Source organism: Pelodiscus sinensis, chromosome 1, assembly GCF_052426305.1.
Source record: "Pelodiscus sinensis isolate ZL-2025 chromosome 1, ASM5242630v1, whole genome shotgun sequence".
NCBI lineage: Eukaryota > Metazoa > Chordata > Testudines > Trionychidae > Pelodiscus > Pelodiscus sinensis.
The window spans coordinates 124,665,805-124,692,448 of record NC_143052.1 but is presented as its reverse complement, the minus strand read 5'-3'; the positions used below and the strand labels follow the sequence as shown (position 1 = coordinate 124,692,448).

The 26,644-nt window shown below is 44.4% G+C and overlaps 1 protein-coding gene across 4 annotated transcripts in view; it reads right to left on the bottom strand.

Annotated features, from left to right (window-relative positions):
• PRR5 (proline rich 5) overlaps positions 1-26,644 on the bottom strand; it is a 117,011-nt gene that overhangs the window by 9,729 nt on the left and 80,638 nt on the right. For all 4 annotated transcript variants that reach the window (XM_089770203.1, XM_089770201.1, XM_089770197.1 and 1 more), the window contains 2 exons: positions 20,124-20,215; positions 19,147-19,287 (listed from right to left, as the gene is read on the bottom strand). In XM_089770203.1, the coding sequence (XP_089626329.1) occupies positions 19,147-19,287; positions 20,124-20,215 (233 nt within the window). The remainder of the gene's footprint in view (positions 1-19,146; positions 19,288-20,123; positions 20,216-26,644) is intronic.

The window sequence follows — 26,644 nt, the reverse complement described above, 5'->3', positions numbered from 1 at the left end:
AAAGGAAATGAGTTGAGGACAGAAAGTGAAGAGGAAGGAGATAGATCTTCTGTGGGTGTAAATTGTCATAGCTACAGTTTATATCAGTGGGTATCAGCCCACAGGTATCTAACTGTAAATGGGAGGGAGAACCTATTTAGGCAAGATGCAGTAATCGAAACTGGGATTTGGTTAGTAACAGTGCAGGTTCACAACCTTTCCTCCTTCAAAAAGTTCAGTGCAATCTCCAATAACCACAATGGTCACAAGAGCAGTTTTTTCATCTCACCTAAGACACCAACCCCCTATTTAAGTTCTCCCTAACTATCCTAGGGTATGTCTATACAGCAGCATTATTTCGAAGTAGAGTGCGCATCTACACAGTAAGCCTGTTATTTCAAAATTATTTCGAAATAACAGGCTTCTTATTCTGACTTCTGTAACCCTCATTTCACAAGGAGTAAGGGAAGTCAAAGGAAGAGTGTTCTTCCTTCGACTTCCTGCAGTGTAGATAGTGCCAAAGGCTGGTTAAAGTACTTTGACTTCAGCTATGCAATCAATGTAGCTGAAGTTGTGTATCTTAACATGACTTTAGCCTGCAGTGTAGCCGTGCCCACAGAGAGCTTTAGAAAGCTGACAGGATCACAGCCCAGAAGTGATCTAGCTATAGCTGCAGGCATGTACTACAGCATGCAGTAGGATATGAAAAATTAGGGTGAGAGGTCTTCCATAATCCCATTAGTTCAGATGATGCCTCTGCACTCTGCTTTATTACTGAAATCTCAGGCAACTGCTGTGTTCCATTGTAAATGGCAGTGCACGTTGCCTCTCAGCATGGCTTACTGTTCACCACAATAGCCAGGCATGGTATACTTTTCTGGTTCTTGAGAGTACGTACCTGAGCTGGCATTTCAGTTATGTTATGCCATGCTGTGTATCAAAGCATGAGAATAAAACAAAAGATAGACCTGGTGCTAAAAACTTCACTACTTACGATTACATCCTGAGGACACCCCGGAAATTACAGAGCACTGATGGTTATTTCTATTATGTCAGTGTCTAGGGACCTCAGCGGAGATTTAGGTGCTGTACAGACACATGGGAAGAGCCTGGCAGGCTGCCCTGCAGATGACAATCTTGGAAGCCTGCATGGCTGCATCCCTGAGCAGCCTGGAAGAATTTAGCAGTTGACCAGGCAGCTGTCTGATAGAAAAAAAATTGTCAGAAAATTTCTGACCAGTTGTAGACATGAGACACAAGCAGAGTAAAACAGTGATGGCTTGCAACTCCCATGTTAGTGCCAACATACTTGTTCTCATTTTGTTTTGGTATTTTTCAGTCTTTTGGATGGGATTTTGTTGGGTAAAACTCTATTAGTCCATCCAGTTGTCCGGCACTCCTGATAGTCCAGTATCAACTGGAACCCGGAACTGCTCGGGTCAGCTGCTCTCACGGCCGGGCCGCTGTGACCTGTTCCGTTCCACTCACGATCCCCAGCACACACAGCATCCAGCCTGCACGTACTAGCAGCCGGCCGCTGAGCACAGGCAGCTGCTTCGGGACCCAGACATAAGGTTGGGGGAGAAGGGGGATTGGGTGACAGCAGGGAGGGGAGGTGTTTGGCTCTGGAGAAGAGAAGGGGAGAGGAGGGAGATTGGGTTGTGCACGACGTCCCAGCCAGCTCATTGAAAAGCCAGCTGCTCAGAGCACGTGCCCCAGCACCTGGAGGGATACGCGTGGCTGTACTGGCAACTCCAGGACCCGAGCATAACGTGGGGGGAAAGGGGAATTGGGTTGGGAGTATACCCCCTTATAGTACCTCCTGGTACTCCGGATATCCGATAATCTGGCACCACCTAGGTATCAAAGGTGCCGGATTATTGGAAGTGTACTGTATACTGATCTCCAATCTTCAGGGAGGGTGGATTTAAGACGGTATGTCCTTTACCGAAGAAAAGACAATTGCGCTGGAGCATGGTATTAGCCTTCCAGTGGGGTTTGATAGAGCCTTATGAAATTCTACAAGAATACACTCCTTCTAGAAGCCTTGCTGAGAAATAGGAATTGCAGCTGCAGCAGAGAGCTAGGGAGTTTGGAACGGAAAACTTCATGTGTCAGAACACAGTTTAGCTTAGCTAGTGTGGATGCACTGAACAGTTTAAAGTCGATTGGTATAAATTCAGTGGATTAACTACCAACCACTGAGTTTATAAGACCTTTATTTACAAACTGCAGAGGAAAGTTAATGCAAATTTTTTATTTGGTATGCACAACAGTGATAAAAATCAACAGGAGTTGCTCACTGGCAGAAGGTAGAAATTGATCCATTTTAAGTAATTGAAAAAAAGTGACATATGGATTTACTACCAGGCACTGCATGATTAAGTAAAGCTGGAGAATATAATGCACAGATTTACTCAGAAGAGTGACTGAATATTTAAGGATTTATTATCCTTTTAGATCTGTATGGCATATAAGTTCTAAGGTGGTGACAATTACAGCCCCAATTCAGGAAGGCATGTAGTAAGCACGTGCCTCAATGTACACGTAAACATGGTCTTAAATCCTTTCCTGAATTGAGACCAAGATTCTTCAATGAATTTAGCTCATGTGTCCAATATGAAGCAGCCTGGGCTTTTTTAATGCTATTCATGGTAAAATAAAGGATATTTGACTTGTAACTGTACCACAAACTTGATATTTATTAAAAGGTGTTCTGTGATTTTCCATTAAAAATCAAAATAATGACCCCCCCCCTCATTTTTTTTTTTACCATTTTGATCAACCAATTCTAATCAACAACCCACCCTGGTGAGCAATGAAGGGGCAGCCTCCAAAATACATACAAATCCTGACTCAAGTGACTTATTAACATACCATAATGTGTTAATATGTCTTTCATTTCCTTTAATCACACCTCTTCCTCTCCTTATGCTCGCTTTCAGTGAGATTTAGGATACAACTTTTCAGAAGTATCTGAATGATTTCGAAAAAAATCTAAGTCCTTGTTTCAAAAGTGACTTATGCGCTCGGGCTCAGATATACACAGGTGCATCCATCTAACAGAAATCAAAGAGAGTAGGTCCCTAAATACCTTTGTGAATCTGGCACTAGGCACTCTACATCACTATGAGTTTCTATGTACTTATAAAAGTAACCCAAGTCACTTCAGAAAAATGGAACTGAGGCACTTTTGAAAATTTTCCTCCAGCCCAAAATAAGGCAAGGAGAGAAGCTGGGAGATGGAAGTGCAGGACTGAGAAAGGGAAAGATCTGAGGATCCCAGTTCTCAGAGGGATTGTACACATATCAAATACCCTTATTAAACTGGGAGGCTACGTCTACACTGGCCCCTTTTCCGGAAGGGGCATGTTAATTTCAGAGATCGCAATAGGGAAATCCGCGGGGGATTTAAATATCCCCCACGGCATTTAAATAAAAATGTCCGCCGCTTTTTTCCAGCTTTTAGAAAAGCCGGAAAAGAGCGTCTACACTGGCCCCGATCCTCCGGAAAAAGCGCCCTTTTCCGGAGGATCTTATTCCTCCTTTGAAGGAATTCCTACTTTGAAGTAGGAATAAGATCCTCCAGAAAAGGGCGCTTTTTCCGGAGGATCGGGGCCAGTGTACACGCTCTTTTCCGGCTTTTCTAAAAGCCGGGAAAAAGTGGCGGACATTTTTATTTAAATGCCGTGGGGGATATTTAAATCCCCCGTGGATTTCCCTATTGCGATCTCTGAAATTAACATGCCCCTTCCGGAAAAGGGGCCAATGTAGATGAGCCTGGACAGTTCTTATTTCTATAGCAAAATATTTACCAATTTCCCCACTACATCCCTCCCAAACTCTCTCCTAGTCCAGTGTATTCCAATGGCATTTAAGTAGAAGGTGTGGACAAGAACTAGCTTGGAAAAGAGTCCCCTCCCCCGCCCCCCCCCCCCCCCAAAAAACACAAATTTTTATGGCAGGGAAAGACTGAAAAAAGTCTACTTTGGAAAAACAGAAGTGAAATTTTTGGTTGGGTCCCCAGGAAAGTCAGGCAAACCATGGAGTTGGCTGCCTTGACGTTAGTACAGCCTGGATACCAGTTGTCCAGTCAGGCAGCCTAGATTGCTGGCTGCCCAGGAGGGCCATCTGCCTGGAGAACCAGGAGCTAGCAATTATCCTCCTTGGTTGTCTAACTCCTAAAGAAGCACCAGCTCCCAAGCTCCTTGACAGGTGGACTGCCACAGAGCCCAGGAGCTGGCAACTGTGGAGTCCTTGGCCCCATGGCAGCCAGCCAGGTTTCCATCAGAAGTTTAATGAAAATTGACATGTTTCCTCAGAACATTCTGATTTTGATGAACTGGCATTTTCCAACAGTAAAATGTTGCATCCCAAAATTTCTGACCTGCTCTAGTGTGGGCACTTTCTCCCAAGTATCCCTTTCAAACATTCGCATGTCTGGGGAATAGGAAAAAGTTTTCTATCTTCATCTATCAGTGCCAGGGCCCATGTGCCTTAGAAAATAAAACCAAGTTAATTTACAACCAAACTATATGTAATCCCCAAAATGTAAACATGTAATAAGAATACATACATATGGTTGAGTGGTGATAAGGCTTTTTTTCCTGGCTGCAATCACCTGCCAGGAATGAAGGTTACAAAAAGTAACACCCCTCTCCCCCATTATATAGCAAGGGTCTGCAACTACTGCTACTCACACATATAGGCTATGTCTAGACTGCAAGCCTCTTTCGAAAGACAGCGTCTAGACTGCACGTTGAACTTTCGAAAAAGCGGCTTGCTTTTTCGAAAGAAAGCATCCAGTGAGTCTGGATGCTCTCTTTCGAAGAAGCCCTATTTACATTCAAGAACGCCTTCTTTCGAAAGAGGAACTTTCGAAAGAAGGCGTTCTTCCTCGTAAATTGAGGTTTACCGCCATCGAAAGAAAAGCCGCGTTCTTTCGATTTAATTTCGAAAGAACGCGGCTTGAGTCTTGACGCAGGTGAAGTTTTTTCGAAAAAGGCTACTTTTTTCGAAAAAACCCCTAAGTCTGGACACAGCCATAGAGCTGGATCCTGAACTGGAATAAATCAGTGTAGCTCCACTGAAATCAGCAGAATGACACCCATTAACATGAGCTGAAAATATGGCTTTACAATTGATGCAACATTTGGTTCAAAGTTGGGTGATTTTCCTACTGATTTCTGCACAGTATGAAAAGACTGTCTCCAAGGACCAACTTTTCTTCCTTTTTTTCCACGTAAAAAACAAGGTTATCATAAACATCGCTCATTTTACTGTTTTTGAAACAAAACTATTAGTCCTGATCCTCTGCTGTTGGAAACAGGTGACATCAGCAGAACTATGCCAGCTCATACCAGCAGTAGTATGGTCCCTTTGTGATTCACAAATGTTGAAAAACATTGGAAATTCTCCACTGCTTGTTAGAATTTCTTCTTTTCTTGAGCTACATTTATTGAGAAGCCACATCAAGGCCAGATGAGCGGATACAGGAAGGATGACGTGGATAATGTATCTTTTTTTCTTCTTCCCAGAGTCAATCAAAAATCACATGCTACAAGGATGCTACTAGAATAGATCACTAGAGAACTCCTGAATCAATAGGATCATCAGTGATCTACACTATTTATTTGTCAGAAAATCAATTCTGTTATTATTGTTGCTTTATTTCCTTACACTCTCCCATCAGAATCTCTGTGTCCACTTGTTGTCTCTCTGTTCCACCTTTTGTGAAAGGGACTATCTTTTTGTTATACTTGTACCATGCCTAGCACAATGAGGTCATGGTCCATGACAGCAGGAAGGCAGGGCAGGAGAGGAAAGAGATTCTTGAAAGAACACTCAGAACTCCATCGTTGCAAGCAGGTCCTGACTTTTAACAACAGTAGATGTCTCTCTCCCCCACCTATCAGCTCCTAGTAGCCAGCAAATTAGATTTTCTTTACATGGAACATACCCAGAGAGTAATTACTGTAGTTTGCAAAGAGTTAAGATGATAGAGAAGGTGATTCAATCCGGTTCAAACAGGGTGCTTCCCTTACTGGTGGGCAGCTCAATTGCAATGACTGGTTTACTTTTTTCCAAACTAGTCTCTTGCTAGGATTTTCCAAACTAGTATCTCGCTAGGAACTAATGAGCGATTCCTCAAGTGACAGATGAAAACGATGCACTGGTGGTACAAAAAGAGTTTTAAGGGTTGTTGCTAAGTGCCATAGTTAAGAGCTCTCAGTTCCAGCACAACTCATTATATTATGAGAAAGGCAATGTTAAATATTCTTTTGTTAAACCACTCCCTTCTTGGTTTCTTTGTTACCACTCCCATCCTGTTATTCAAGGGATTGCCATTCTCAGGTTGGTTGAGAAAACTCTGTGGTGGCATGCCAGTTAATCAGCTGCAAGCAATTTGAAAGGTGACTAAAAAACCACTACAGGATGTTTTGCTGAAAATGCACACTAACTAAACTGGAAACAATAGAAAAGTAGGCAGTCTCACTCCTGGAAATGATTTAATTCAAATGAACACTCACATAATCTAAGCACTTTCCAGTCACATGGTTAACTGTTTACCTTTTAATTGCCTGTAATTATCAGGCAGCGACAAGGTAATGAATTACACATAAGTTTCACGTATCACAGAGTGGCATGTACTTGTTACTTTTGCACCTAGGGAGCTAAGGGCAAGAATCTACAATGACTACTGCATAAGAATTAACCCTACATTCCCGTCACAGAACAAACAATTACACAGAATGAAGATTTACTCGGCATTGCTCAGGTCCGTGACTCCATATTCATTTTATTTTTTAAATAAAATGAAAATGTAGATGCTTCATTTGAATCATTGCTCTAGGGTGGGGCTGGGGAGGAGGGGGTTCAGTGTGCAGGCTGCTCCGGGGAGAGAGGACAACCCCAGCCCTCTCACTGCAGCAGCTTGGGGCCAGGTGAAAAAAAGCACATCTCCATGCCCACTGCAGTTCCAGCAGGCACTGCTGAGGGAGAGGTGCATGTCCCTCAGTTGGGGCAGGTCCAGGTTTGTCTGACTCTGGTACTCCACCACCACAGTGAGGAATGCAGCAAACTGCACTTTCCTTTGGCTCCCTGATGAAGGGGAACAACCAGCAACGTCCCTGTACGAATCAGGCAAGGGGGGAAACATTAGCCCCTCCCCTCCCTAAAGGGCACCTGGGGATAGGAGGCTAGGGGCTGGGCCAGTCTCGGACTAGAGAATGACAGGGGTGCCCCCAGCCATCCCCTTTTGCCTGCCTGGTGATTGTGTCTCTTTTTTGTATGGTTTCCTGAGAAGCAATCCCATTCCAGCACATCCCATTTTCCTGACACAACCAACCCTTTACCTTGCTTTAAGTTATGCTAAAGAGGAAGCTGCATCCTGAATTTGGTAGTCCTAGCTCTTACCATTTGAGGAGGAGTTCTTGAACAAACAGAAAGTCAGACCAACTCTCTCAAATATATAGAAACTCGGGTCCTTAACTCAAATAAGTTTTTTTTTTCATTTAAGTCGTTGTGGGGATGGGAATGGGGCTAATGGGCTCAGTATCTAGGCTGCTCTGGGGAAAGAAGACAACCCCAGCCCTCTCTCACCACAACAGCTTGGGGTTAGGTAAGAAGTGCCTGTCCATGGTCACTGAAGCCGCAGTGGACATAGCCGAGGGAGAGGTGCATGTCCCCCAACTAGGGGACAGACAGAGACAAAAAGACACACAAACGCTCTGAAATGTATAGTAGAATAGCTGTCCCTTTCTTCACCTCTGCCCCTTGTTGGCCCAATGGTGTTACAGCTGCTCCAGCCGCCATCTTTTACTCCTTGCTGCTCCCTGTGGTCATTCTACAGTATAACTGTCCTCCTACCAGACCTCTCTCTTTCCATTTTATGAAAAACAGTCCTATTCCACCTACATCCCCTTGTCCTGGTGCAAGCAAACCCTGACCTTGCTTTAAATTATGGTAAGAGGAAGCTGCATACCAAATTTGGTGGTCCTATTACCGTGTAGTAGTTCTTGAACAAAGGGACTTAGAGATAGAAGGACAGACAGATGCACATTTATACATTTTATAAATTCATGCCTTCTCTAGAAACATAAGATAAAAAAATAATAATTCAACAATACAGCTGCTTTCTGGGCAAAATCTTCATATCCACAGCCAGTTCTGGTTGTCTGAGTTGGCTCCTGGGCAAATGCAGAGGGTGCAAAAAGGGGAACATAAGAATGGCCATACTAAGTGAGACCAATGGTCCATCTAACCCAGTATCCTGTCTTCTGATAACGGTCAGTGTCAGATGCTTCAAATGGAATGGACAGACCAGAGCTATTACCAAGTGAGTGATCCCTTGCTTTCCAGTCCTAGCATGTGGCAGTCAAAGGGATCACTCACTTGGGAATTGCTCTGGTCTGTCCATTCTCTTCGAAGCATCTCGCACTGGCCATTGTTAGAAGACAGGATACTGAGCTAGATGGACCATTGGTCTCACCCAGTATTGCAGTTCTTGTGGCCGTATGCATGGGGTTGCATCCCTGACCATGGGGACTAATGGCTAGGAGGAATGCAGCTGACAGGAAGATAGGATGTGTTTTCCCTTCACATGACACAAAACCTTTCTTCCTCACATCCTCTCCCCATGGAATACAGACAGAATAGAAAAGGAAGAACTGCTCTGTAGAAATTTTGAACCATGCACTAGAGCAGTGGCTTTCAAAGCTGGGTCGCAGGCTTGCCCAGGTAAGCCACTGGTGGGCCTGCGACACTTTGTTTACTTAAGTGTCCATAGCCACAGAGCCTCACAGCTCCCATTGGCTGTGGTGCGCCGTACCCAGTCAAGGGGAGCTGCGGAAAGCGGCATGGTGCCAGATTCTATCCAAGTTCACTATTTATAATCAGTTTCCACTGCAATTAGCTTATGTCACTCCTGACTCTGAGGCTTCAGCAGTTACACACATCACTGAAAGACATTTTTCAACTACAGCTGTCTGAAAGAAATAACTGCAGCCTGTGTGCTCAGCTCCCATTCCATGCAAGCAGGAACTGTGCAGAGAGCCTCCGCCAGGCCCTGACCCAGTTTTACAGACATGCTCTAAGAAAAAAAAGAAAGGAAAAAATAGGCAGAGATGGGAGAAAGCGCAGCCTGCAGAAAAGCACAGCTTTCAGCCATCCTGCATTTGACACGCCATCATGCTTTTTGCTGCTTTCCTGTCTGCATCTTCCTTTCCTGCCTCTGGGGTACGTGGGAGGATGGGGGAGGGGAGAGGAGAAGAACTGCAGCATAGAGAATGTAAGGGAAAGGATCAGAGAAGAGAGGACGTAAGTGGAGAAGGAAAAGGCAATGGGAGGAGATGTATGGGGGAGGAAGGATGTCCAATTTAAATGAATTGGGACTCGAAGCTGTCAGCGCCATGGAGCTTAAAACTTATGTACCACCACGAAACTATGACTCTCCTGAGAAGTCACAATCCCCAATTTGAGAACCCCTGGTTTAGTCTGACCTCCTGCATAACAAACCATAAAACTTCCCAGTTGTAATTCCAGTTTGAATTAGAGCAACTCTTTTAGAAAAATATCCAACCTTGATTTACAAATCTAATGTTACTCATTATACACAGGACCAATGGGAGACTCAGCAGTATTAGGAGGGGAAAAGAAAGAGTGAGCAGAATTGAGCTGCCTCCCAGAAAAATGTTGTTGCTGAAAAGCACTCAGTAGTGCACCGCCTTATTACCATTACAGCATAAAGTCAGTGTCTGTCCAAGAAGAGAGAGATAAGAACGGTTTCTGCATGCAGTTGGAGTTGAAAGTGAATCTCACTGGAAATCTATGGGATTCCTCTCAGAAATTAGAGGAATTTGAATTATACAATGTTAAAATAAAAAACTTACAAAGAACATGGGCCTGCATTTTTACTTCTGCAAACATTTTTTTAAAACCACTGTGTAACTGACTGAAATTCTTAACAGTTACATGGTTAATTGCTCCACGGGCTGCCGGTCCTATGGGCTCCTGGCAGTAGCCAGGGGTTTATCCGGTAAGGTTAGCCAATAACTCTTACATCACTACTGCAAATTTGGTTTTTGTTAATATTATTATTCACATCAGGCGAATGGTGTCATGTGAATGGGTTGCCTTAGAATGTGTTGTAAATATTGGACCTCAGCCAGCATTTCAATCATTTTAGATGTTTACCTCCAAAGATTCCCCTTGGGGTTAAAGCATTACTATCTCCACCCTAAACCTCAAAAGTGTCTCAGACTTTGCTGGCATCTGTTTTATTCTTCAAACCATAACCTTTCCATGTGATATGACCTTCGTTAGATCAGGGTTTTTCAGTGGCCTGAAGCATCTATACTACTTCTGATAACCAGGTTGGTATACAGACCAAAATGTGACTACAGACCAATTCACTCAAGTGGTCAAAAACAATTTAGTTAAATGGGAGCAAGGCACTCTTATTTCAGTTTTAGAGTGGTTTATATTGATTTAATGTAAGCTGATTTTTTACCTAATTCATACTTGTCTACACACATACTTGCACTAGTTTAATTAAACCAGTTTAGTTTAACTGGTGTAAGCTTCTGCATGGGCACTCTTCCTTTGGTTGAAGCGTTGCTTGTTTTGGTTCAGATTAAACCTGTTCCTAACTGACTTTAGCTAATCTGAAATAAGCTACTTTGATTAAGAATAAGAGTATCCACACTGCCTTTTGCACTGGTTTAATTAAATCAAACTAATGCAACAATTTGTGCAGGTAAGCACATAAGCTAAATGTGTATAAGATATTCCAAGGGAAATAAAGTGTCTACACAAGAGGAGCTTGTACTGATTTAAATTGGTTTCTAAACCAACTTAATTAAATAGAAGCTACCGTAAAATCGCGAGTATAATGCGCACTTTTTCCCCCGGTTTTTAAGGGTTAAAGCCAGGGTGTGCATTATACATAGGAGGTCATCTGTAAAGTTTTTAACTCGCCCTCCCCGCCAGGCTCCTGGACAAGGCACGGCGCGCGGGCAGCTGGGCAGGGGGCCCCCACGGCATGTGTGAGGTTAGCTGGGTAGGGGGCTCCTGCAGCAGGCGCGAGGTCAGCGCGGCTGGCCGGCAGCTGGGCAAGGGGCCCCGCGGTAGGGGTGAGTTCAGCGCGGCGCGCAGGCAGGAGAACAGGGAGCAGGTTTCAAACTCCACTGCCGGCTCCCCAGTGCGGCATGCGCATTTCCAGGGCGAGCCTGCAGGTGGGAGCAGCTCTTTCCTTCCTCTGTATATACTGTAAAATCACGAGTATAATGGGGGTGCGCATTATATAGGAGTTCAGTTTTTTCCAGGATTCTGACGTTGAAATGGTAGGTGCGCATTATATTCACGATTTTACAGTACTCTCTCATGTAAACAAGGCCCAAAGCTAATTCCGTTGAACTATTACTAGGCCACACAGCTCTTCTTGCATTTACAGAACAGGGAGGATGCAGAGTTAAAATATAATGGCACAACATAGGTGAAGCAGGTGCACGTGAGTCATCTGCTTGTAGAACAAAGAGAAAAGGACAATGTGCATTCCTTTTCCTCTTTCCGTTCTGATTAAGGCAAAGAACAAAGGAAACTGGCTCTGCTGTTGTGTATGCTGCTTGCTAATTTTCAGCATAGATCCAATTTAAAAAAGGAAAATAAATCTAATCACGTTGTGAGTGAATTTCATTGCCCAGAGTTTAAGCAGAATCCCCCCAAATAGAACAGGCTTGGTTCTCTTAGAGCAGAGTTTCTTAAAGGGGTCCGCAAAAACACTTTGAGAAACCTGTTAGCTGGCTGCTCCAGTAAGTTTACTTACCAGCGCCGAGGCCACAGAGCCTCATGGCTCCCATTGGCTCTGGTTCACTGTTTGCAGCCCAAGGGGAGCCAATTGGAGAGGCAAGGCTCCCTGGCTGCAGCACCCATAAGTAAACATACCGAAGCGACCTGTTAACTCATTTCTCAAAGTGGTTTCATGGACCCCTTAGAGAAACTCTGTCTTAGAGTTTGTTACAATAATTTTGGCCCAGGCTGACTTAACACTGAGAAATGATGTGGGTTTTTCTCATTAAAGCTTATAGAATGGCTAACACTAACCACAGTTATTCCCCTACCCCAGTGCCCAGGGACACAGCTACTGACCTCAGCTGTGGCAACTCCTAAAATAATAAATTCACCTTCTCAAAGCTTTGTGAAAACAGAGCTAAATATATACTAAGAAAAAATGCTTCTTATGTGGTTTCCCTCTTTAAATATAAAACTACAGCTTGCAAGTGGAAAATTGCTAGCCACCAACTATCATTAAGTCACATCCTCAACAGCTCTAGGTTCTGCTTTTGACCTCATCTGCCCCAGCGTCATTCCTTTAACCTTGCTGGTATTACTCCTGATTTACACTGCTGTAACTGAAAACACAACTTGACTCAAGGGACTAGTTGCTTAGGATCAGTTCTTCACTGTCTGGCTCAGCTCAGGCGAGAAAAATGTGAAGGTAATTTTAAGGGAAGATAGCCGACTGAACAGGGCAGCACACTGGGATTCTGGTGACCAGGTTCTATCCCCAGATCTGCCACTGGCTGACTTGGTCACCTTGGGTGAGTCACTTTAACCTCTCTGTGCCTCAGTTTCCCCATCTGTAAAATGGGGATAATGATACTGACCTCCCTTTGCAGAGTGCTTTGAGATTAACTAATAAAAATGCTGTATATGACCTAAGTATTATTTTTTAAATTTATGTTAGCAAAGATTGGGGTCACTGGATTACAACAAGCCCTGAGGCAAAACTTAGCACAGTGTTTGTGTTAACTGTAAGTTGTGCTCGTAGTACTGTCAGATAAATTTTTTTTGCACTCTAACTCATAGGTTTTTCCTTTGCATTTATAGATGTAACACTTTTAGCTTGAACCGTGAAGGATCGAGGTCATATAATAAGTTGCAAGTGAAACAATGGCAGTATGGCAAGTCACATTTAATTCTGTGGGGGAAAAAATTTCTTGGCACTGGAACTAGCAAAATAATTAAAAAAAATACAGTATCCAAGAAGAAAGCAAAAACAAAGAGAAATAATGCTTTCTGCAGGGAGAAAATCACGTTGCTCTTTCAAAAAATTCTCTCTCTGCAAAGACCCAAACAATTGCAATGGCAACACATGATCCATCCCAGGGTATGAAACAGTGCCTACCTACTGTGACACATCCGTATTCAATAACTGAGACAATAAAACATTATACTGGCCACAGTTCAGAGGTGCACATGGCTCTTATAAACTCTGCTGAAGTGGAAATTTGAGGCCATAGTTGAGCTCATGTAAATCAACTGAAGTCACTAGAGGTGTCTCAACTGGAGTGATGCCAATCGTGGTTTATAGTTCTTACATGGGTATCAGTCGTTGCCATCTTTATCTATGGGGCTGATAGGTCAAAGCACAGAGAAACAATAGCAGAGGGCAGCAGAAAAGAGGTCTCCAATGTGGGAAGGGAGGAGAGAATCATATTGGCCACGGGGCAGAGAAAAGGTACATTCTAGGAAATGCTGATTTGTATCTAGGCCTTCCGGTGTATTTGTATGTACTCATTTCTCATATCCGTAAATACCAGAGGTTCCCCATTTCCCAAACAGCCAAAAAGAGAGTTATAAACATCTCCGTACCCCAAACCACCAGCTACCTACCTGTCTCCTATGCTCCAGTCTCAAAGGCTCAGCAAGGCTACCCTTGACAAAAGACGGCCAATCTAAAACCTCGAGGCCATAATACATTTGCCTCAACTGATAAGCTTTTCTAAAACTGAAGGGGAAAATGTAAGTTCCAAAGAACAGCCCCTGCTGTGCTGAGAGTGTGCAGGTCATTTTGTTCATTGTGACCGATTTGCTGTGCTGCTGCCTAGATGGGGAAACAGCACTCTTTGTATTTGATTACAGCCTTTGAAATGCCCTTTGCACCCATAGGAAATTAGATGGGACACAGAGAACATTTAGGCACATAACAGAGACAAGAAATAAGTCCCACTGACAGAGATATTTATTTATTTTGTCTGTTTTTACATGATGATGACAGACTCAAGAGTTCAAATTAAGTGCAGAAGCCGCCATACGGTTTTATTTTTCCATTAAGACCTGCTGTGTAAAGAGACTTCATCCCCCAATGCAAGAGATAGTGTATACTGTATTCTCTAGCTTTTTAAATAAGTTTGTGCTGCCTGGAGAGGGGTGTTTTTTAAACGCTCTGTGTGGACTCTACACTATCCTTATGTCCAATGTTCAGCTGCATGTTCTCTCATCCCTGTATGCACCCTCTCTCAGGCCTAAATTTGGACACCTAGGGACAAGACATTCCAGTGGCACACAAAGGGCCTTTGTCCCACGTTTTCAAAATAAGTCAGGTTGTGAATAAATACCTTCTGGGAATCACAGTGGCAGTTTTGGCTGTCTGGTGTTTTGTGAGCTGTTCTTTCTAACCTCTGTGGTTTTCACCCCATTTTTCTGCTTCCTTTCTGACTCATTCTCCTGTTTTCTAATTTAACAGAAAGGCCCAAAGAGTGAAGGCTGAATGTGTCTGTAAGCCACACAATGGTACCTTAAATTACTCTTTGAACTCCCCCGTTCCTGGTAATGCTCTTGCAGGTCCAGTAAGTCCAACTACAGCATCTTAGGGCGGCTTTAATTTATGTTGTCTGTACTCGGCCATGGAGCCTAAAACTGCAGTTATGGATCGATGCAGCGCAACTGGCCACACTTTCCCTGCTAAGCTGGCAGAGGAGAAGCAGAGAAGCATAAGCACCTATGGATGAATACCTTAATAAGACAAGGATTTCACCACCTAGGTCTCCTCCTCTTCGACTGCCAGATGATAGTGGTGTGTTCCTCACAGGGTTAGTTAAGATGGTCATAGGACAGATTAGTTGAATGGTGTGGTCCAAACATGCACTGGAAATCCTGGCCCTAGGCATAATTTCTGATCCTTCAAATGACAGTACGAGCTGTGCTATTTGTTACTACTGTGTGGTGACATACCACAGTTTTATTCCAAAAGTGAATGTATTGCTTCCCACATTGTTGTGAACACATCCTCAAAGTGGGGACAGAGGGAATATGAGATTTTATCATGTGGCACGCACAGAACTAGTCACTTGAGTATCTGACCTTTTATAATCCCTAATATGCTGTGTTGCTCTTTACATAACCTAGCTGCTCCAGTTTGTCTAGGCTCCCAAATTCAGATTCCTGAACTAGACTTTCATTGACTTCTTCTCCTCTTCTTACTCCCTAATTTCGTATCTCCACCCTTTCTCTGTAAGGCATCAGTGTCTACACGTGTGTGAAGGACAAAGATGTGACGCAGTGGATTGTGAGATTTTTCTATCCCAAGTCATATAGCATCTTATCCCATCTTATGCCAGAAAATTGATGCAGAAAGTGTATCAGAGGCTGGGGTGCACTCCTTGAGATGAGGCCACCTGGTGCGCTGAAGATAAATGTAGCCCATGTCTCAAGAGTATGGAAGAACTTACTGAAAGAAAAGTTTACCCTATACAAATAAACTTCCAGGCCTTCTCACTGAGAAATGCCCCAAAGTGACTATTTTCTCCTTTCTCCTCTGTTGGCAGCAATCCAGCAAAGCCCTTGGTACATAGTGACCTTTAAAGATGCAAGTAGTCCTATTGAAGTCAGAGAGACTTCTGCTCAAAGTTAAGCATGTGTTTACGTGCTTTGGTAGACTGGGCCTGTATGTTGAATAAGGATCGGTCTCTCTCGTGACTTGTCCCTCTTCTTTATAAACCTTCATTCCCCTTCCATGAAGGCAAGCCCTGTGTTACTCTATCTTTCTCTGGCCACAGGGCTTCACATCTACAAGTACAAAAAAGCTACATGACCAGTACCAAGTTTATCCAAAACCACCAACAAATCCCATTGCCTCCAGAGTGCTTTAATCTTTGAAGCAACCCAGGGTACGTCTAGACTGCATCCCGCTGTCGGCAGAAGGATGCAGATTAGGCAGGTCGACACTGCAAATTAAGCAGGGACCTAAATATCTTGCGCTTCTTTTGCATAAAAATGGCTGCCGCTTTTTGCCAATGTGGCACTTTGTCGGCAAAAAGCGGCAGTCTAGAGGGGGATCTGTCGAGAAAGTAAACCTTTTTTGACAGATCTTGTAAACCTCCTTGCACGAGGCATAAGGGATCTGTCGAAAAAGGCTTTCTTTCTCAACAGATCCCCCTCTAGACTGCCGCTTTTTGCCAACAAAGTGCAACGTCGGCAAAAAGCGGCAGCCATTTTTATGCAAATGAAGCACAGGATATTTAAATCCCCACTTCATTTGCAATGTCCACCTGACTAATCTGCATACCTCTGCCAACAGTGTAATGAATTGGCCATGAATTGGAACATTGTCACTGCTATGTTGAAGAATGTGACCTATACTTTCAGGTTGTAACTGTAGCTGCCTAGGGCTATCAAGGACACACCCAGGACAGCTTAATGTAATGCCAAATTCCCAGAACGGCTAACAAAAAAAGCCATCAGTGTTCCACCCCACACACCGTAGGGGGTCCAACCAATAAGGGGTCCACCCTCAGGTTTCGTTAGAGAGAGTTGCTGGGTTAGGTGAATTGATTTTCCCAGTATGATCTGTCACTGGCTGGAACTTCTCAGCTAACCACAGGACTACAATCTGCAGATGACTGATTAATGGTCACCTGACAGAAGGAATAGAAATATCAGGTAAAAGCAGGATCTGCCCCAGTCTCTCTCTCTCTCTCTCTCCCCATCTGACCATCACCAGAAAACAGAAGGCCCATAGGACAGGCCTTCCTGACTAGCATGTGGAATGGGTCCGAAGGCTCACACAATTGAGCATAGATTCAAGGGGGTGAGCATGCCGGCTTTTGCTGCATCTCCTAAAGATCTGTAAGGAGCATACCTTAGCTTAGCGCATATCTGCACAATGATAAAACCCCTGGCACTGGCCCAGGTCAGCTGACTTGGGCTGGCACGGTTTGGGTTCTGGGGCTGAAAAACCGCAGTGTAGGTATTTGGCCTCAGGCCACAGTCAGAGCTCTGGGGCTCTCGCACTTCGCATAGTCCTAGAGCCTGGGCTCCAACCCGAGCCCGGAAGTCTACACAGCTATAAAACAGCCCCATGAGCAAGTGAGCTGGTATGGGCCAGCCATAGAGTTTTTCCTTTGTTTTGCAGGCATGCCCTTAGAGGCCCTAGCTGGCTTGGAAGCACAAAGATTGGACCCAATTAGTACATCCCTGAGGGTGACTCAAGACAGATCTAAACACTCTTCATCATTCTGGGAAATCCAAGCATAAAACTTTACCAGGTCATTTGAAAGCTAGCATGACAAACTTTGTTAGCCCTGCCCCACTTCCACCCACAACAGGGTTTAATCATACTCAACAAGCTTAAAATACTGCACTCTTATTGTTAAATGTAGAACAATTAACTTCTATACACCTTGATGTTTGGGTTTGGGAAACATTCTTCCTTCTGAATTGACTATAAGCCTTTATGACTGTAAACAAAAACTGACTCATTCCCTGATCCTCTTTGACACTGTAAGTCTTTTGTTTAGTTTCACCTAGATTTTAAATCGCAAAGCCAGGTAAAGTTGACAAAAAAATTTGCCACTAACTTCCTGCTACATGATTGTAAATGAGAGATCCATATGAATAAACATTCAGGGATGAATACATCCCTATGTAAGTATTAATTTCAATGAATGGAGTTGCACAGGAGATGAATTTGGCCTTTTACTGTCAATAAAAACAGTATTTATTATCCAGTTAATGTTTCCTGCTGGTGGATGAGGAAGGAGTGCAATAAACTGGAGCACTGTTCCTCACAGATCATTCCACCACCTTCTCTGAGCTTTCTAATATTCAGTGTTATTCAGCTCCTATTGCAATCACAATGGAAAACTTGCCACTGACATCCTAGTAGTGGCTAATATCTAATTCTTAAAGGGGAAGGTGAAAAAACTGAAATCCAGTGCTTACATCTGGAAAAAAGAAGTGAGGAGTGTTTCATAATCAGGGGCCCCAGCTTCATTTTTAATTTTTTGATGGGTCTGCAACCTCCCCCATGTTAAGCTCTGCTGTTATTGTACCTAGACAACTTGCAATATGGTACTGAGGCAAAATACCCATTCCTGACCCAGCAGTGGCCATGAAATATGAATTCGGTTATGCTTATCTCAGTACCCATAACAGAATACTACATGTAGTATCATTAGCTGTTAAATTCGGCAGCCTTTTAAATCCCATCATATCTGGTAGGTGGCTGCCTGGCAGCTCGTGGATGGTACTTGAGCCCATTTTCCTAGGGTCCAGAGACTGATGCCTTATCCATTAGGCCACTGGGACCTGAGGAAATATTTTCTCAATGACCTCAAACACCAGTGAAAAAGTATTTCCTTTTGTTTGTTCTAAATTCATCTGTATATAAAAATCTACTAACCACAAGGCCTCAATTGCCCCATGTTTTACTACACACAGCCTGTTGTGATTTTTTTCTTTAATTAAATGTTCACAAACATTACTTCCAACAGATACAGTCTTTGAATATTTTTCAAAACTAGGTGCTGTTTTTCTTTCTGGATCTCTTCTCCCTTTGATGGTTTTCCTAGTTTCATTTATTTTTATCTTTATCATTTTCTCCTTATCCCTAATTTGTGACCAAGGATTTCATATTTAAAGAAACACCAATACTCAGAATCTTACATCTGTGAATTACAAACAATTTTGAGAGAATATATTGGCATGATCAAATCTGTACTAAGCATTATGATGAAACAAATCACCAATCTTCAGAAATGCTAGTGCATTAGGTCATAGCAAACATTCAAAGTTGTGTTACTGCCAAAATTGTGAACCAGATAACAAACATGTATCCATTTAGGCTCAATTTTTAAAAGTGACTTCTATTTTTGGGCCCTTTAATGTTTGCTTTGCACAGTTTGAATCTCCATGAACTCCATTTTCAGCAATGTTGAGAACTACAGCTCCATGGACTTCACCTGGACTGGTGGATGCTCAGCATCTCTAAAACCCAGGGTCAAGATTTCTCAGATTTGGGCACCCAAAAATCGGTGGTCACTTTTGAGAATGTTGCTAATATAGCATAAAAACAGAGATGTTAAAAATATAACCAAAACTCCTCACCTGGAGTATCAGCAGCATCTGAATAATTGAAGGTGGAACCCTGGCTCTGGAACGTGACAGGGCATCTTCTAATTTAATATTGAGGGTTATAATATTCCGAAAGTGCAGGAGAGCCAGCTGACGAACCGAGGGCTCCTTCCCCTAGGAACAAAATTGTCACAATAAGGACAATGAGCCATTTAAAAATGATGGTCAGAATCCCAAGTGTAATTGATTTGTTTAACTCAGGGATGGGCAATAATTTTTAATGGGGGGGGGGGGGAGACACCAAGATTTTGGTAAGTGGGCAAGGAACGCACTTCTATAGAGGGGCTGGGTGGAGTATACAAGGGAGCTTGGGGTAGGAAGTTAACTGTAGATGCAAAATTAACCCTGCAAAATAGGAGAATGTGTCTGAAAACCAGGCTCTCGCTCAGAAGGAGGTCAAGTGCCTTAAGCATGTTTAACATTAGCTGAGGTAAAATTCTCTGCTAGAGTGAATGAGTCCAACTCCATTCACTTCAATGAATCTGAATCACTTTACCCCAGTGAAGTACACCAATAACAAAACTAACGGTGTGTCTGAAAATGACTTACAGAGTACATAATTTTCCATCAACTTTTTTAACACTATACCAAAGTGCACTTCACATATATACATATGCACGAGGTATAGCTGGATATGCACATGCTGAAGTCAACAGAGCTCTGCTTGCTTCACTGATTACCCCTCTTCATTTTACTATTCCTATGCTTTTGTTCTAGTATGAGCTAACATAAGGACTAAACTTCCTCACTGCGTGCAATTCTGTTTCTCAAAGTTTCCCCTTCATGTTTTTCACATGAGTACTTCACCATTCATGCAAATGACTTGACTCTATAGAACAGCTGCACCAAAGGATTGGCCCCTCTGGGATAGTCTGACAGTTGTGGCAATCCGTTGAGCAACCCGCCAAACGGCTTTTTCTGCATTCTGAAGTAACAAAGGAATATTTCACCTGCACAGGATAGAAAATAGCCTGAAGCATGGGCAGGACGTCACTGAAAAAGAAATCCCAGGTTTCAGCTAAGGTATCCAACAGCTTCTGTCCTGTAAACACATAAGCACTCCATTAGCTTGTTTTATATTGGAAACAGTCAATGACACATTAACTGAGCAATACAGGACATGATGTAATATACCAGCTCCAGAGGGGAACGGAGGAGAATCACGCATGATCATTTTTAACACTTGGGATGCTGTAGAAGTATCACCCCAGCTTGTACATAAGATTAGTTGGTATTTGTGTCTTTTGGCTCACACAATTAAACTCTCTTACTGAACTTCCAACGCAAAGCTCAGTCAGAGAGATCCCGTACAGAGTATAAGAAAGCCAGCCGGTCACTTCCCCCTGGAGTAAAACCCAGAGGGCAGAAGGGGTGATGGCGAATTAAATCTCTGAGGGTCTCAACATGGAAATGCCACCACATCGTCCCACTTCTGCCCCAGTAGGAATAAGCCACAGGGATGGTTTGAAAATTCCTGGCTCTATAGGAAACAGTGCAGTTCTGTGCCTCCCTGCTGCGCCCAAAGGTGATGCACTTCCAGGCATCCTGCCTTAAAGAGCAATCAATCCCCATCATAGATCACAGCCATGTGGAGCTCTAGGCTGGACTGTTTCCTTGAAATCTCTACTGACGACAGAGGAGGCAATGGCCTTCTCCTCTGCCCCCACCAGGTCTGCCCTATTTGTAACGCTTGCCCACAGAATCTGCAGGGAGGCTCCTGGGCAGAGGGGAGCAGGGGCACAGGTGCAGCTGAGCCCACTTCTATGAGGAAAGGGGCCAACCCTCACACAGAGCCTTGACATAGCATAATGAGACCCTGATCATGACTGGGGCCTGCAGACACTACTATAATACAAATCAATATTAATACCTTAATACTCTGTATGGTACGTACATGGCTCCCGTGTTCTAAGAGAAACCATACGTGTCTCAGTAACAAACTCAAATAGGAACATTTGGCCCAAGCTTGCAAATAGTTCAGGGCCCTAGAGGATAAAAGGCATGAAATAAACATAATGGGGGCTGCCTGTTTGAAGAACAGGCACTTTGGGAAGCACCCTGGCCCCCTCCCCTCAGGCTCTTACATGGCCCCTGCAGCTTGTGCAGGGAGTGGGGCAGGCAGGGAAGCTACCTGGAGCCCTGTTGGGCTGTTGGCCAGGAGTCACCCAGGAAAGTTGCCCGGTCAGTGCCTGCCTCTGGCACTCCAGTCCCTCTCTCCCCCCAATCCTCTTCCATGGCCCACTCCTGCTCCCTTACCCAACATAAGCCAAATCCTTTGTGCCCCTCCTGAACCCATACCCCTACCCAGACCCTGCACCCAATCCCTTGCCCTAGATCACAACCCAAACACCTGCACCTCATCCAATGTCTCAGGTCACAACTGTCTCTTTCACCCAAACCCCCTCCCAGACCTCACTCCCTCTTGCACCCCAGTTCCTTACCCCAAGTTCCCTTCTGCACCCAACCTCCATCCCAGACCCTGGACCACCTCCATTAATATCATGGAAGAGTGCGGTCCTCAACCACTTTCCAAAATCTTGGAGTACCCCCCTCCCCCATCAAAAATTATAGCCCACCCCTGAGCCAGGTGCTATATAGACACAGACCAACAAGACCTGCATCTATATGTTTTGGTCTAAGTATTATTAGAGGTTCAACCTGTACAATCCAGGACTCTCTGGTCCAGCAGGACCATGGATATTGCTGGACCAGAGAGCCCCAGCTGGCCAGGTTTGGAATCACAGCCCAGCCCAGCCCAAGCTGGGCTGGCAGTGGGAAGCCCAGCCCTAACGGGTCCAGTGCAGGTGAGAGCACAGCCCTGGCCAGGGCTGGTGGCAAGGAGCATAGTCCCAGCCAGGGATGGAGGTAGCAGGGCCAGAGGCCAGGAGCTCACCGAGGGTGAAACACAAGGGAGGTCCGACCTATAGTGGTCTTTATGACTAGTCACTTCATTCCACTTCTTAAGTAATTTAAAAAAGGGCAAATGGTAGATGTCTCCAGCCTTGGGCCATTTGTAACCAAGGTGATGGGGCTGTTCCACTCATAGGCTGGTGCCTTTAAATGCTGCTCGTTTCAAATCAAGACCCCAGTACAGTACAACCACTGGGAAAACTAATCCTTCCTCCTTGCTTGGTTGCATAACACAAGGGGACTGACATCCCCATTGCCCTTCACCGCGTGTCATCATCTGCACCAGTGCAGGGTGCATGCTGATTTAGAAGTGTTTTAAGCCCAGTTTAGTGCTGCAGTAAGTGACATGCAATGGAAAAACCTGACCTCAAATCTATTACCAAAGATACTCTATGCCATCCCTATGACGTATCATCAGCATTTGAATGTACAAGTTCAGCCATTATGGGAGACAACTCAATCATTATAAACCTCGTGGCCAGAATTTTCAGAACAGCTCAGCATAGGAACTGGCCAGAAGTGCACAGTGGGCATGGACGGGAGCTAAGCAGTTGAAAATCCAGCTCTGCGCTCTGTTGAAAATTTGCCCCTAAAACATCCATGAACTGAGGTTATCCTTTTGGGATAACTACGTTTTACCTTAGGTCATCCAGGCCTGCTGGCAGCAAAGCAGTCATTGCCCCCTCCGCCCCCCCCCCCCCACGCATACGATGGTCTTCCTGACACTGGGTCATGGCTGCATCTGTGCCAAGAGAGCCACTGGCTGCACTACTGTCCATGCTCTTCGGGCACAGCCAGGGCTCCCAGATGGCTGCCCAGTAGTGTTGTCAGCTGGCTAATCGCCCTGCTCCCTCCCTGAGGCCAGACCTCTGTCCTGACTCTTCTCCAAAGCCCCACCCCAAACTCACTCCATCTTCCTCCCCTCCTTTACGTACGCTCCTATCCTCACTAACTTTCACCAGGCTGGGGGTTGAGATGAAACAAGAGGTGCAGGGTCTGGAAGGGATTTTGGATACTGGTTAGGGGTGCAGAACGGTGTGAGGGGTCAGGCTCTGGGAAGGAGTTTGGGTGTAGGCTCTAGGCTGGGGCTGAGGGTTAGCGTGCAGAAGGGGTCGGCGCTTACCCTGGGCAGCTCCCAAAAGCGGCCAACCCATCTCTCTGGCAGCAGCTTCTGAGGCGGGGGTGGGGTGGAGAGAGGGTCTCCGTGCACTGTTGCCCATATGCACAACTCCCAAAGCTCCAACTGCCTGCAATTCCCAGCCAATGGGAGCTTCAGAGTTGGGGCGGGGAAGCATGTAGAAACCCCGTCCCAGGGCCCACAGGGACAGGCTAGCTGCTTCTGGGAGCGGCATTGAGTAAGGAAGCCTGCCTTACCCCTATCCCCACTGGGCTGCCAGTGGCAGCTGGGGGCCATTTTAAATTGCTCTGGTTCCTGGCCAATCACCCACTCTTCTTCCTCCTGTTGGCGAGCCTGAGCTCATCACTTATATGTTGTGGGCTGTTTACTCAGTGCTGGATACTTTTTAAAGCAATGAATTTCCATGCAGCAACAACAGTGACTCAGAACAGCTGCTCCTGTATCTGCACAGTAAAGTGCATATTCCCAGACAGGCCTTTTACTGTGGGTTGTGGAAGAATGCTTCGAATCAACTGGTGATTAGCATATTTCACACAAAAGAATTTGACTTTCATGTCCTCTGAAAACATGTTTATTTTGCTGTCAAACAAAGGCTTTTGCATTTCCTATGCTATTTGCAGGAATAAAGGAAACTCGGCTTATGTAAACATAGGCCTGATGTGGTCATTCTTATATGAAACACACATATAATATTTTCCATACAGCCACAATATTTTTATACCACCCACATTTTAATGAACTGTTTTAAGTCAATGGTATATGCCTGGCATTAAACCAATTTAGCAATCTAGCATAGGAATTTAGAAATGCTTCTCCCGTATTGTATCTTAAATATTATTTCTAACGATCAACTTTTTAAAAAATTACCTGTCCAGTGCAATTTAATAAATTTTAAACCAATTTGGGACTGAAAAATTGGACTTATACTTTGCAAGCAAGCTGAAGAAACCTTGAAATCCTTATGTCCAATTGTGAGATGTTATGTTAAATAATTAAAGTATTCTATGTTCAGCTCTAGAGGGGAATTTAATGTGAAATTTATTTCCTGGTTGCTGTGGTCAGGGGAATTGTCTTTTCATTAATTGATTTGGGTTCCATAACAATGTTGATTTCAATCAGATAAGTAGACAGCAAGGTCACATTTAAAATTCAGAGAGAGCTATAAGTAATGCCAATGGCTTTCTCTAGGAAACTGATCAAATGGCATATTTAGATTAATAAGTGTTTTGGCATTGTGGGGCACTGAGGCTATGTCTAGACTGCAGGCTTCTTTCGAAAGAGGCTCTTTCGAAAGAGAGCGTCTAGACTGCACGGAGAAATTTCGAAAAAGCGGCTTGCTTTTTGGAAAGAAAGCATCCAGTGAGTCTGGATGCTCTCCTTTGAAGAAGCCCTATTTACATTGAAGAACACCTTCTTTCGAAAGAGGAACTTTCGAAAGAAGGCGTTCTTCCTCGTGAAATGAGGTTTACCGCCATAGAAAGAAAAGCCGCGTTCTTTCGATTTAATTTTGAAAGAACGCGGCTTGAGTCTGGACGCAGGGGAAGTTTTTTCGAAAAAACCCCTGAGTCTGGACACAGCCTGAAAGAAAAAACAAACAGTTACTTACTTCTGGTCACTGTTGTTCTTTGAGATGTGTTACTCATGTCCATTCCAATAGGTGTGTGCTGCACTCACAATCTTTGGAGAATTTTCCCTTAATGATATACTTGTTGAGTTGGCTGTGGAGCCCCCTCAGCATGGCAGCTTTATGGCTCAGTATATAGGATACTGTTGCTCTCTGAGTCCCTTCTTCCCGTAATAATCTGACAGAGGGCAGATGGATGAGATTTCGAATGGACATGAGCAACACATCTTGAAGAACAACAGTTACAAGAGGCAGGTAACCTTTTTTCTTCAAGTGATTGCTCATGTGCATTCCAATAGATGCTTCACCAGCTGTTACCAGGGAGGAGGGACTGGAGATCACCTGGTTGCTGCCTGAAGGACAGCCCTGCCAAAGGCCACATTGTCTCATGCCTTCTGGGTAACGATGTAGTGAGACAAAATGGTGTGGAGGGACAGCCGCATGGCTGCCTGGCAGATATCCTCGATAGGGTCCAGAATGGGCCTAATCCCACCCTGAGCCTTGGGAAGACCACCAGCATTGTACTTAACAAGCCCTGTACTGAGGCTAGTGCCAGGATTTGCTGCCCTGTTTTCAGGTGCCCTGACTTAGGGCGCAGCCTACTAGGGTCTTTCAATGAACTCTTGTTGGGGGACAGGCCTCTATCAGTTTTCTTGTGCAGCACCAGGTAGCGAGAGCACTGCCACATGTTTGAGCCCACCTAGTGCCCCAGGGAGTGATGCCAGTGTTCCCTCATGGTATCTTTCCTCAGCACCAAGGCCAGTGCTGACTCCTGGCAGTGGCTGGGGGCAAAGGGCTGCCTCCATTAGCAGGAGCTTCAGGTGATGGTCACCTTCTTTCTTTGTCCTAGATTTGAAGCTCTCACAGACGGGGCACTTGTCAGTTTGATGTCCCTCTCCATGGCACTTGAGGCATGAAGAGTGCAGACTGCCCTTGGGCATCGGCTTCCCACAGCTCTCACAGAATTTAAACCCCTGAGACCATGGCATATCCTGGTCAGGGGAAATGTAAACAGAAGGAAACACCCCCAAACTAATTAACACTAATGACAACTATTAATGGAACTATGTATAACTAACAAACAGATACCACTAACGGTGCTTACAAAACAATAGCACAAGGAAGCTCCAACAACCGCCACCGGTGGTAAGAAGGAACTGAGAAGGCAGGGGCACCACACCAGTGTCAATCCAATAAGCACCGCTCAGGGAAAATTCTCCAACAATTGTGCATGCGGCACATGCACACACCTATTGGAATGGATGTGGGCAATCACTCAGGGAAGAAAGCTGCATTTTTTAAACTACTATCTTGGATGCCAAAAGGTCTGCAGATGTTTTATTTTATAATCTTTATTTAAAAATTACTTCACCCACCAATGAAATACAGCTGCCTCTGGTGTGGCGTGGCTAATTTAAAAATCACCTCTAAATGCTGCGAAACAGCCTAGGCCATGGAATGACGACTACTGCATTCAGATAAAATAGCAGCTGGAGGCTAGGTAAACCGAATGGATTTGACCATATATAATTCTGCCAATACATTTGTGCTAGCATTTTTAAGAGTTTTTTTCCCCTTTCTGTATTCATATAGACTCATGAAAAAACTGATTTGACATTTCTTTTGCAGTAATTACAAATCTCTAATTAATGCAAAGGTGAGAGAGTGGGGTGCCTGTATGCAGAGATAGGGCCAGACTTTATCCCAGTTACACTCATCTGGAGTAATTCCAGTGGACAACTGTCTTCAATGGACATACTTGACATTTACATGGGCATATATGAAAGCAGAATCTGGCC